The sequence below is a fragment of the Helianthus annuus genome, chromosome 12, assembly GCF_002127325.2.
Source record: "Helianthus annuus cultivar XRQ/B chromosome 12, HanXRQr2.0-SUNRISE, whole genome shotgun sequence".
Classification (NCBI taxonomy): domain Eukaryota; kingdom Viridiplantae; phylum Streptophyta; class Magnoliopsida; order Asterales; family Asteraceae; genus Helianthus; species Helianthus annuus.
In genome coordinates, this window is record NC_035444.2 from 105,418,143 (window position 1) to 105,432,326 (window position 14,184).

Here is a 14,184-nt window from a genome sequence, read left to right on the forward strand (position 1 = left end):
GTTTGTGAAAATAATCGGAAGATTATAAACTACAGGGGTTAAACGTGTCAACATGTTAATTCTTACCTCTGAGTGACCTTTTAACGAACCCGAGGCTTCGAAATATTCAAATATGCTCTCAAGAATAAGTGATATAAATTTCATGAGGTTTCGAGATCGTTATACGTTATTTGTGCAAATTCCCAAGAATTAGGGTTTATAGTGTCAATGAGGCGAAACTTATGTTTTCGGTGATCAATTAACGAAACCGGGCCTAACGGAGTTTGGTTATACTCCCTTGAACCTCTACAAACTAACTACAAGGGCCTTATATGCCAAAAATGAAAGATATAAAGCTTTAAAAGGTCCAGGGACTGAAACTGCCAACAGCTGAAAGTTTTTAAACTTGGGAGACACCTTGACACGGGCCGCATAGCCCCTTGTGTAACCCTACGTGGGCCGCGTGCCAGCTGCCAGCATCCAAAAAACTGGCAGCTGCATGTTGCAGCCTGTTACACCGACTTTGGAGCCAAAATCTCGTTACCAGGAGCTATTTGTTGGTTTTAGAATACCACTAGGACACCTGGGGTGATCCTAGATGCCTCCAAAACACCTGCTATCATCCAAATGCATGGCAATTTGCTATAAATAAGTCCTAAGTTGAATGGATCATTTGCTCATTCACTTGCAAACACTACAACGCTCACTTCTGGAGAGACTTGGCCATTGAAGAGGATCAAGAAGTGTAGAAAAGATAGCTAGGACCTTACGTAAGTGTCTTAGCCCTTTCTTAGTTCAGTTTATTAGTCTAAAAACCGAAAAGTCAAAGATATCGTAAATTAGCTTTGACCTTCGGTTTAATCACTAATGGTCCAGCTACTGACCGAAATAAAAGTGGTTATGTGGCCATATTAAGGTAGGTGATTAACCCTTAAAAGGGCACCTCCTAATTATTTCGTTTGACTAGTTAATTGTCGGGTCAAACTAATAAGTCAAAAAGTCAAACTGGACAGAATTTAAAATAATGATTTAAACTAATAAAACAGAGGGTATAAATTATATTTTAACATTCTAATAACTTGGTAATTAGTATTAGAACATGTTTAAACATGTCTAACCCAACAATTATCAGTCTAAGGTCGGTTCATAACCGAAAGTCGCAAAAGCTTGACTTTTGCTTTGACTTTCAGTTCTGACCCGATTAAGCTTAATTTTCCCATGTTTTAACCTTTCATTAGGACCACATTATACAGTAGTATAACCCTCTGGAGTTATATTGCTTGGTCCTTAGTAGTTTGAATTATATGCTCATAATCGTTATTATGCTTTTAAATGCCATATTTGCCCTTTTAACATATAAACGAGATTTTTAGAAATGTGAGAGGACAAAAACCTTTGCTACTGATATATAAGCTTGTCCCTAAAATTTAACATCAGTTCTTGGTCTCAAACAAAAGTTATGCTCGATATCGTAAATAGAAGCTTTTTATTAATTAAATTGCGATATCACGCATAAGACATGTTTAATCTTGGATTTTGACCCAAAACTCATTACCTACTGTTAAGATATTATTTTTAAGGATTTTTAGGATTTTTGATCAGATTATAATCTGATCATATAATGGAGTTCTTGTATAATTTGGTAAATGACGATAATAACCCTTTTGTGCATAAAATGAGATTTACAAATGATTTGAATGTCAAGCCTTTTCCTACTGATTTTATACATTAAATAAATTATTTTGAGCATTCAAAACTGAACAAAATCTCAGATTTCCATAAAACACTTTAATTATCGTCAATTAGCAATTTTACGCTAATTAGGTGCATAGTATGGTTTTGAACCATATTTAACACCTAAGACTTGTTACCTACTGAAATTTCAAGTAAATTTTAATATAATTATAGTAAGTATAAGTCATGAACTCAGACTTCCAAAAATGTCCTTAAAAGCATATGCGAAATGACCAAAATGCCCTTTCGGGGCATAGTTTGGCCATAAATGGTAAACCTCACATATGTATAATATATTACTGAAGTAATGTGATAAAATAAATATTTTTACTAATTACCAAAGACCAGAACCTCAGTTTATTATAAAATAACTTTTATAATCATTAAAATAACCAAAATGCCCTTACGGGACTTAAAATGGTTTTAAATACTTTTTGGGCATATATGTTAACATCCTACTGATGTATTAACATATTTTAAGCACAATAACAATTGAGACCTGTATATAATTTGTTTGGTTACCCGTTATGCATTTATGCATTCGGATCGGTTTATGTAACTAGTTTACGTAAAATAGCCGAAACGGGTTTAACCTAATCATTAAATCCTCAAAATCCAGAATGTGATTAGTTTACCCATATTATACAAGTATCCAAACTTGTCGGTTCTAAACCACATTCTATTCCGGTCTCTGCTTAATCTAGCGTTTAGAACCGTAAAGTTTCTTTCTAGCTAGCCGGTCTAAGTCTTTGACTTAACTAAAGACCCGTTAGCATCCTAATAGGTTATTAAACCTTCCATACAGATTGAGTAGCTTCAGTAGAAGGTATTATCATAAAGCTTTAGGAGTATACGGCTGAGTTACTTCTCACATTTAGCTCAGGTAAATACTTTTAACTTATTTTCCTTTATACGGGCTTGGGATATGGTATTATAATAATACCACTTGGTCGGGTATGAAATCATTTAATCGGATTGCAATTAATAAATTTACATAACATATTTTAATCTGTCTTGTTTGATAACATAAGCATTGGGGGTTAATACGACCGTGTCCTGGATATCCTCGGCTCATTTCGTTTGAAAATGGCCACGACCTATGCACGGGGTGTAGGCATACACCTGACAGATGCAAATGCTAATATAACCCACATGTTGGGATAACTCCTTCGTGGGTTCTATAAGTGGTGAGTCGGTTAATCATGACCGGCTTACAAACCTGCCCCATATGTAAGACAAACATGTAAATCTGGATACAAGATTAGCTTAAATAATTGTCCCAAGTTATAAAAGGTTTGTGCCTTGTGCACTGAAATCAATATTCATAAATATTTTCAAATGAGTCGGTTAATTGTATTTACCAGTGTAAGCTGACGTATCTTCCAAAGACTAATTGACAGGTACCTCTTGTAAATAGGCTGGAGCTACTAGGTGTCAAATAAGAGGATCTTGCAAATCCTTAGATACCCGAAGTCTGTTATTTCAGTTTCTTGTGTTTTATTTTATGATCCGCCTGTGGATCTTTATTACAACCAAGTCTGTATATTCTTTCATTTGGACACTCAGACATTATGGTTTGTAATAGTTTATTCACCAAGCCTTCCGCTGTGCTATTATATTGTGTGTATTGACTATGATGATATCAACTGCGTCACGATACTCCCCGCCAGCCAACATTGAGTGAATTAAACACTAGCCTTTTGTGTTTAATCTCAATGACACAATAAGCACATTCCTTAGACTTCCGAGTCTAGGCAAATGACCTAGTATTTATTCTTAACTTTTATTTATTGTATATATTTTGTTTTACTAGTTTTGACAGGTTTATTAATCGACAATGCCGCCGCGAGTACGAGGCAAGGGAAAGGGTCCAATGAGAGGAGGACCAACAGGCCATGCGGGACCTTCTCATAGACGCATTCCATCTGCGTCTTTTTCTAGCTCGGATTCGCGTGACCATTGGGGTCATTCTTTTGAGCCCGCGAGACACTCGGTCTCGTTGAGTTCATCACCCTCGTTTCATCCATCATTTGGGCCACTTATTCCATACGAGCCCCAGCATTCCCATCATTCTCAAGAATCACACCATTCTCACCAATCGCACCAATCCTACCACTCTTTACATTCCCATTCTTTTCATCATTCCGACTCCATTTATTCCCCAGCCCAGTTCAACCCAAACGACGATGTCAATGATTTTCTGGGTTACAATCCCTTGGGACCCAAGGACCATTTCTCCCAAGAGATTGAGATGGATGATGAACCCGATCCAGAACTGCAAACCGGTACACCAGGTCACCCTATCAGCATCTCCAGCGGTTCCCCATACCAAGGATCGCCATACCAAGGGCCCGACTCATGGGCCAAAAGGTGGAACCAACATGAATGGGCATTTACCCCTTCATTTCACAACTCTCATGCTCAACCTCCTTTGGATGAGCCACACCTTCAAGCGGTATCTCCACCGCCTCTACCTGTTGAGGAACCACCTCAACAACCACCTCAACCACCTCCCGAACCGCCGAGGCGAAGGAGGAATGCACGAATGTCCATGCGAGGGGGACCACGGTTCAGTTCCCCTCAAGGTTCAAGCTCATACCCTCCTATTCCCGAGGACCCACAAATGGGTGGACCCTCGCATGCGGTGCCGGAGGATAATCCCCCACCAGTTTCTTTTGCACCACCGCCACCGCCAGCGGGTTTTGAAAACCCGATACCGACGTACCCAGGTTCGTCTGGGTATAACCCTTTTGAATATCCAAATTCTTCGGGTTATGGAGCCCAAGATCCATATCTTACGGCAGCACAATATAATGCACTTTATCCTTCTTCTTATCCTCCAGTTTACCCAACTGGATATCCAGTGCAAGGGTATCAATACCCACCTTATCAACAACCCCCTCCTCCTCAACAACTTCAAACTCAAGAAATTATGCAGAGGTTGGACTAGGTTGAGCAAAAAGCCAATGAAACAAACAAGAAGCATAACAAATTTCTGAAGGGCCTTGCGAACCTCATAAAAGGCAAAAAGAAGTAGAAGTTTGTTTTATCTTAATTTTCGTATTGTATTTTCAATCAAGTCCCTGTGAGGACATTTTATTTTATGTACTTAGTCCCTGCGTGGACTTATTTTCTGTTCTATAGCCCCTGCGTGGGTAGTGTGTTTATTTCAAGACCCGTTTAGGGCATTCTTCTACTAGTTTAGTAGTTTAATGGAATTTCTTTTTGAGATTTTATATATGTATTTTTATTACATCCTCATGTTACATCATTTCAGTTTTAAATTGATCTGCCAATAAAATTTCAAAAAAGAAGTTCTTAGAGGTATAACCTAGCCAAAATATTAATGGCTATGATGGTACAACCTTTTTAAGACAATAATTCATTGTTAACATCTGCAAACATGTTAACATTCCTGGCTGTGTGACTCGAGAGGCGACACAAGCTTCCAAATGTACTTGGACCTTTCCAAGTCACTATCATAGCCTATATGATCAATGTGAATCATGGCTATTAAACATCAATATGATGTATACACCAAAACATCCAATTGAGATGTGTGTCTTTGAGCAAAAAGTGTATTTATGACAATGATAGTTTTATATTATAAACTTCTTGTCAAAAAGGCGATGAACTATGTTTGACCCTTAAATGATCATTGATCTATGAGATCATTGGTTATGTTTCAATCGTCTTTGTGACAAGGCCATCTGTGCCGTCTAAATGTCCTTCGAGACGAGCCTTGTGCTATATGAAAATATCTCTATAGCATTGACAGTTGTGATTTGTGTCCCCTGTCTAATAAATGAAAAGGATTATATCCTGTATAATTGTCATTAATGGTTCGTTTGTAGCCTAGGCAAATTATTTGACTTATGGTTTACATGGTCCATTAAAAACCATAGTCGATTAATCTTCTAATCTAAATAAATCATTATTGCTTGATCGTAGTAATCAAACATGGCTGGATCTGACGAAGCAAATAGTCATCCTATGGAAGGAAACAACAATACCAGGATAAATGTTAGAGATGATAAACACAACGGTTGCACAAGCTGTGAATGACAAGTTTAAGGAACCGAGTAATATTCGGTCCAAAACTCATACAAAGTCCCTATCTCATTCATATACACTGAAGAAGGGTGAGTCTCAACACTCATCTAATCAGAAAAGTGAACCACAGAGACAAGTTGTTGTTAATCAGGCTCCTAAGTACAACAAGAGTTGTACCTATAAATACTTCGTCTCGTGTAAACCGAGAGATTTCACGGGAGAAAAAGGAGCAATCGACTGTATGAAGTGGTTAGATGAAATGGAAACTGTGATCGACATCAGTGGATGTGCTAAGGAAGATATAGTCAAGTTTGTATCTCAGTCTTTCAAGGGTGACACACTAACATGGTGGAAAGCCTTGGTGCAATCCACTAGAAAGATTCCTCTGTATAACCTTTCGTGGAACAAGTTTGTTGACCTTGTGAAGGACACTTATTGTCCTCAACATGAAGTTGAAAGAATAGAGACTGATTTCCTCACCTTAGTGATGAAGGATTTGTATTGCAGGTCCTATGTGACCAATTTCAATTCAATGTCGAGACTTGTACCGTATTTGGTTACCCCAGAACCCAAACGCATTGCGCGTTTTATCGGTGGTTTAGCTTCAGAGGTTAAAGGAAACGTAAAGGCTTCTAAGCCTACTACATATAGATCTGTTGTAGATCTATCTTTGTCCCTTACTCTCAATGTTGTAAGGAGTAAGGCAAAGAAAACCACCGATGATGGGCAAAGGAAGAGGGAGTGTAGGATCGTTTTACCGACCAAAACGAGTCGTGCAGAGGCATTCTATTCAATATGAAAGGCGGAAACAGACATATCGAGTTTGATTCAGCTAGATATTCACTTTAAATGTCTTTCGGATTAATCTGACAAAGTTTTACAGCGAAACGACACTTCAGCAGCACTTTGGCTCCGGAAACACACATACACCACCCATTCAAACGAAATTACATGACCAATATTTATAGGCGGTCTAATTCTGCACCAACCAGTTCAAACGAAATCAGGTACAAGCGGAATTACAATTCCGTACAAAATTACAAAGTAATTTCGTGCGGAATTACCTGATCATCATTTCATGCGAAATTAGCTGTTTCAAGCGGAATTAACTTTTTGACCCGATTTCTCGAACTTCGTGCCCTGAACAATACAAGACTCGATACAAGACGAAGTCGACAGACGTATGCACCAACAGACTCCCCCTCGGATGTTGACGAGTCTTAAGTGTCGAGTCTTCAACATCTTCAGTCTTTATCAGTCTGACTGCTCTGTTTGAAGTATCTGACATTATAAGGCATCCTCAAATCTCTCTCTTCTCTTTATCAGTACCAACAAACTCCCCTCGAACAAATAATCTCCCCTCAGATGTTGATCTTCAACGAATCAGGATCGCAATCTGGCTCTCAAGCTTTCTAATTCTCTTGATCAGATCTCTTGATTCCTTAAGTTCATCAGCATCATCAGCTTGCGAGAACTTTAGCCCCAGGATTGAAACTTGGCTCTTGCTTAAATCACAGAGTCCTCAGATATCGGAACCTGGCTCACAATCACTCAGAATCAAGATCTGAAATCTGGCTATCCTGTGCATTCTCTACAACAAACATAAGTTTTAAAACATTAATATTTGGCAAACTCAGACACCACTTGCAGATCTTTTTTAACACACATCATCTTTATTGTGAGGTAGATTTTTTTATAAAATATTTACTTCAAAACAATCTCTCAAACCTTGTTCATCATATTTAGCATTCGGAGTTTTGAAAATCAGCTCTTCAACATCAGTTGTCGAAAATCTTTTTGGATTTTTCAAAAATTTATGCTAAAACACACTTAAAATCTTTTTGAATTTTTAACATTTTGAACGAAGTTCAGAAAAGAAATATTTACAGACAATATTTTTGTGAGCTTGTGTAAGAGGATCATATCAGTTATTGAGACCAATCACCAACACCATTAAGCTTTAAACATTTTAAGTTCTAAACAATTCACTTAGATTGTCAGTATATTGATCCACTTAAATTTTCACACAAAGATCAATTGTTTCGAGATATGAGATTAATGTTTTAAGCACTTAAACTTATTCGCGTGTTCCACCACTTGAATATACTCCCGTATCCAGATCCCAATATTCAGTCTTACAGGTGAATATACTTAGATGATATCTGTAAAGGGTTAAATGCGAAACCGTGAGAGCTCAGGTCAGAACTTCCGTTCAGCAAAGAGATGACGGCTCGTCTTTTGGTGTGTTCCCCTTAGAGAATCTTTTCTTCAACAGCACATGATTAGCATTTTTCAATGTTTCATCATTTTTGTACTGAGGGCAGCGCTATATTTCAAGCAAGCAGAAAGTATTATACGGGGACTAGGCCATTGCTTCCGCAAAATCAGAAGTCCCGGGATAATACCCCAGATATCACTGAGTATAAAGACCTAGTATCTCAGAAAAGGGACCTTTCAAACAAGATTTCGGGGGTTACCCATATATCCAAGAAATGTTCCCCACGATATAAGTAAGTTTGAAATTTATGTTTATATCTCGACCACAATCCATTAAGTGTGCAAAAACCTACTGACACATCCTCAGTGAGACCGTTTATCACATTTGACTTTCCAATTCTTTAGCATGTTGTGATAGTCAACTGATGTACTATCATTTCCTCTTTTCACAACAAAACTCTTTTTGAATTTTATCATGTTTTTGTCTTTTTCAATTTTCTAATGTTTTTAGATTTTCTGAAATTTCTTACTCCCCCTAAAACTCAAAACATTTTAAAGAAACTTGAAAACAAACTATACAAGAAAATTGACAACTGTTGTGAATTGCTTTAATTCGCCATCCACTCGGCATAAACAATCAGAACTCCCCTTACAACAAACTATTTTCCCATTATGATTTCAAAACACTTAAGTTTATTTTAATCAAAATGATTTTTCTGAAAAATAAGTTTTGTTAATCTTACCACTTGTAGGTTGGGGTTAATTCATCACATTGCTTTCCAATCATTTGAATGATAGTTAAATCAAGTTCAAATTAATGACCTTGATTAACTGCTTATAAGAACAAACCTCTTGTCAACCACTTGTAGGTTTATCTTTCAGCCTTACCACTTGAAAAGATATGACAAAATCAAGAAAATACCACATGTAGGACGAAATTTCACAAATGTGAATTTCTCAAGAAAGATGCCGATTCCCACTCCACACTTACCAACCTGGGAGTTCCGGCAAGTCAGGATTTTACTTGTGAAAAACTGCCATCCAAGCCTGACCAAACTTGGATGTTTCCTCCTCAACTTCACTTGGGTAATAAGTTGCTTTCATTGTTTCATAAAAGTCCTTTACCCCTTTAGCCTTTCCCTCGACCATTTTCCCAAAAATCTGTTTAACATTTCCATTAAACATTTCTCAACATCAAATTCTTTCTTCTCAGAATAGAATTGACGAGATCTCAACCTTACCAACTTTTGATTTAAAATTCTCAGCCCTCAATGGTGGAAAAATAACATCATCCATTGGAGGCACTGAGTTTTCTTCTTTAACCTCAACTTGTGGCTCCTCTGACTTTGTGGAATCAGATTCATCACCAAATTTCTCAACAAACTTCTTAACAACCCACATTTGGTTTTCATGCTTAGCTCTCTTTTTATAAAAACTTGTCTTTGAAGACTCACCAACTTCATATGTTGAATTTTCAAAAATTTTAAATTTGTCAGTTGGTGGTTCATTTTTCTCAACAACTTTTTCTTTGAATTTTTGAGAGACTCCCTGTTTTGTTTTTCTTGCTCGAGAACAGTTCCATGCAATGTGACCAACTTCATTGCATTTGTAACAGGTTCTTGTTTCCTTTCTTTGATAAGCTCCATTCTTCACTTTCTCTTGCTTCTTAGAAAGGAATTCTCTGTTTGATTGCTTCCAGAAAGAGCTTTTTGATTCCTCTTCACAACTTGTCCCTGGAACAAATTTTGTATTTGTTTTAGAAGTTTTTTCATGTTTATAATTTTCAGATGGAATAAAACCTAAGCCTCTCTTTTTGAAATTACCGTTATGATTTGGTTTCTTTTGAAAACCAGAATCAAAACTGTAACCCTTTTTCTTGTTTAACCGTTGTTGAACTCTTGAAGTGTATTTTTTAGGTTTTGCATTAAGATTTACATCTTTTATTTCAGAAATGTTAATTTCTGTTAATTTGAAAACCTTTTTTATCTTTTCAATTTGAACACTTCTTATTTGAAATTCTTTATCAGAATATAATTTGTCAGAATCTATCAATGTATATCCCACTTTGATTGGTTCGTCATTCAAATTAGATTTTGATAACAGAAACTCTTTACTATATGTGACAACTCGAATTTCCAAGATTCGATTTCGTATTTATTGCACGATCATGTATTGACTAGTCGTTTACTTGCACATTTGGTTGCCATGAAATTATATACGTTTTGATTGTTTGATTGTGCATAGTTGTTTGTTATTTGTGAAACTTGTCAAATGTGTAAACTTGGTGGTGGAACTATGAAATAGTTATGAGATGGTGTGCATGTGTAAAATATAATACTTAGGGAGGTAGAGTGAAATTAGTGAAATCCTAGATACTTAACCCTAACCTCATTTCACTAATCATTGGCACACAAATCCAAAGCACGTACTTGTAACTCTCTAATCCTCTAAGCAAGCATCATCACCAAATCATTTGGCACAAGAAAATCATCACTCTTGATTACTCTTTCTCTAGGATCATCACAAGGTAATTGTTTAATCATTGTTGTGATTAATTGTTGATTGTTTGATTGTTTTCAATTCTTGATTCTTGTGAATTCTTGTAAACCCTAGTCTCTATATAATACTCCTGTGTTTTTGATTGAGGTTGATTATTATAATGTGAAGATGATTAATCATATAATCAATTGCCTGATGATTTTGATGCGTAATGTGTAGACATAAAGATTGTTGTTTTGATCGGCTTAATGCAAACGTATGAACCTAGGGTTTTTGATCGTATGAATGAAAGATGTAACTGACGTTTGATTCTGTGCAAATTGAAGTTCACGTATGAAACTGTCTGAGTTTAGTGATATTGTTAATGTCCGAGTTTGATAACACACATGTCTGAGTTTATTCACAGCATCTAGTCCGAATTTGTTAAAAGAGAACGATCATGTCCGAAGTTGTTATATGAATGCTTATTGTCTGAGTTTAATAAATTGATTGTATCCGAGTTTATTAAGAGAAAACATGTCCGAGTTTGTTGATTGAATAAGGACCGAGTTTGTTGAATGATATTGGTCCGAGTTTAAGGAATCATCCATTGTCCGAGTTTAATGATGACAATTGGACCGAGTTTATGAAAAACTCACAAGGTCCGACCTTGAGTACTTGTCCGAGTATAATGTCCATATGCTGTCCGAGTTTAATAAATTATCATGGGCCGAGTTTAATAAACTTAATATGGACCGAGTTTAATGACTTTAGTTTGGGCCGAGTTTAATCACTTGGTTTGGACCGAGATTAGTGACTTGCATTTGGGCCGAGTTTAGTCAATTGATTTGGTCCGAGATTAATATGATCTAGCATGTCCGACTTTAATAAGTTTATAAGTGGTCCGACTTTTAAACAGGGGAAGCCCCCCCCCCCATACTTGTCTGAGTTTTTGAGAGGTGCATGATCCTGTAAATGTTCATATGAATTACGTGAATTGTATGAATGAGTTAACTGTTACGTGATACATGATTGATACATGATATTGGCTATCAAGCACTATGTGACATTTGATTACATGCGTATCATTGCGAACATGAACTGATTTGTTATACGTGCATACAATAGGACTTGATTTATTACTTGTGAGTGCATAACCTAGCATACCGAGCAAACCAAGGTGAGTTCACACTCCTACTAAGGCATGGGATTCCCGGGTCGTGGGAATGGGATAAAGGTTACCATTGACTAAGAACGTATATATGCTTTTCCTAGACTATCACCTACCATGGTCCTCGGATGTCAGGACGGTTCCGTAGGTTAGGATAACACCTACGTGGTCATATGCCAATTACTGCCTCGGATGTCAGGCACGCACGTAAAACCTACGTGTACGCATTACTTACTTCTATCCTCGGTTGTGAAGGATACGTGCGTAAAACCTACGCACACCCCATACGCGCTACTGTTCTCGGATGAAGAACAGGGATGATACGAGTAGTTGATACGAATAGTCTAGTGGTCACATAACATGGGAAGCCCCCACCTGTATAACTTACTATTGGCCCAGTAGAGCCACCCGTTACTTACTGTTACGCACTTACTTATTGTGAACTCGCTCAACTATTTTGTTGATCATTCTGTTACATGCCTTGCAGATCGTTAGGTACTTGGAGCTTGCACTGGAGAAGCGGGTCGTTGTGGACAAGGATCGTGGTTTCTACGTTGAACTATTATGACATTTAAAACTATTAACTATTGTTGGATTATTTACTATGCTTCCGCTATACTTTGAAACTATGGTTATGTTTTGAACACCTATCGTATTGGATGGATGGTTTACATTTATTTTACTTAATATTAATTACATGTTCAATATGATTGGTGGCTTGATCCTGGTCAGTCACGCTCCCAAGCGGTGATACTCCGCAGGTGGATTTTGGGGGTGTGACAGATTGGTATCAGAGCCATTGGTTATAGAGAACTTGGTTTTAATATGGGAAAACGTTTTTATTAAAACCAGACTATAACCAAAACAGTGCTCTCAACGATCCACAACGACGCTTCGCTCCACGTGCAAGACTCGACATACTAGGTAATAAGGTTTGTGTTTATTACCTGCTTGCTAGAACTGCTTAGAACTTTGCTCGTAGTATGCTTACCCTACTTTTGCTCACTACCTGTTATTGCTTAAGAACCCTTATGTGCTTACACTCTTCTGTCATCGCACTATTCGCGAACCTTTCTCACTTATGTCGCCTTTGATGTGAAGATCAATGGCCGGACGAATTAACATAACTCAAGCCCAGCTAGAGGCTCTCGTTCAAGCTCAAGTTGTTGCGGCACTTGCAGCTGCTCAAGCAGGTAGTATACCCTGCAGTATGGACACACACTAGGATCCTTAGATCCTACATTAACTCTCGTATTTAACTTTGTCCTATTCGTACACAATAGGTCAACACGCGCAGCAGCCCGTCTGCACTTTCAAGAACTTCATGGACTGTCGTCCAAGCTCATTCAGTGGCACCGAGGGGGCAGTGGGACTCCTCCATTGGTTCGAGAGGCTCGAAACTGACTTCGAGGTGCATGATTGCCCTGAGTTTCGCAGGGTAAAGTTTGCTTCTAGAACACTCGAAGGTGCTGCATTAACCTGGTGGGAAGCACAGATTAAGATGTTAGGGCTGGCAGCTGCTAATGCCACCCCCTGGAACGAGTTCAAGGACCTGATTAAGGAAGAGTTTTGTAGTCGTGAAGACATCCACAAACTAGAGGTAGAGTTCCTCAACCTACAGATGGTGGGGTCTGAAATTGAAGTTTATACGAGGAGATCGAATGAATTAGCCACATTTTGTCCTACTATGGTAGACCCTCCCACCAAACGTATCGAGCTGTATCTCAAGGGTCTGGTGCCAGAGATTCAGAGTCATGTGACTGCAGCTAATCTTGACACCATTCAGCAAGTCACTCGTCTTGCTCATCGTCTCACAGATCAGGCAGTGGATCAGAACAAGCTGCCAAAACGCAACAGTACTACCACAACTGCTGTCACTACTTCTGCTACTCCCAGAGACAACAAAAGAAAATGGGATGGGGATTCCAGCAAGGGATCAGCTTCAGTTCGGTCACAGGTTCAGCAGCAAAAGACTGACCGTTATCAGAGTCCCAGTCAGCACTCTTCAGGCAACCAGGGGCAGGGTGGATATCGGGGAATTCACCCACTATGTAACAGGTGCAACAGACACCACAGTGGATGGTGTCGCAAGGAACAATGTCAGAGATGTCTCAAGATTGGTCATGAAGCAAAGGATTGTCGAAACTCACGTCCTGTAACCCAAGAACAACAACGACTGCCTCAACCTTCACAGAACCAGCAACTGCAACTACCAGCTCCACAGAACACACAGCAGCAGCCACAGCGTGGGAACGGGGGATGTTTCCAGTGTGGGGCTGAAGGTCATTTTAAACGCGATTGCCCTCAATTAAACCAGGATCAGACTCAAAACCACGACCATGGAAACAGGGACGACAACGGGGAAAGTGTTGGGGGAAGCAATGGAAACCATGACGCCGGGGCAGCGTGTACATGATTGGTCAGGGAGACGCAATGAACGATATTTGAACTTATAACTTATCTTGGGTTTTCATTATTATGTTTACGCTACTCAAACAAAGTTTGGCTCGAACATTAATCGTATTGAGTTTTATGAATTATTTTACCTACTA

At 38.3% G+C, this 14,184-nt stretch overlaps 1 protein-coding gene across 1 annotated transcript; it reads left to right on the forward strand.

Annotated features, from left to right (window-relative positions):
* The first annotated feature begins 3,550 nt into the window (after positions 1–3,550).
* LOC110892618 (pollen-specific leucine-rich repeat extensin-like protein 3) lies at positions 3,551–4,663 on the forward strand. The gene has a single exon (XM_022139773.1). It carries the CDS (start codon positions 3,551–3,553, stop codon positions 4,661–4,663), a length of 1,113 nt encoding a protein of 370 aa, XP_021995465.1.
* Positions 4,664–14,184: the final 9,521 nt, after the last annotated feature.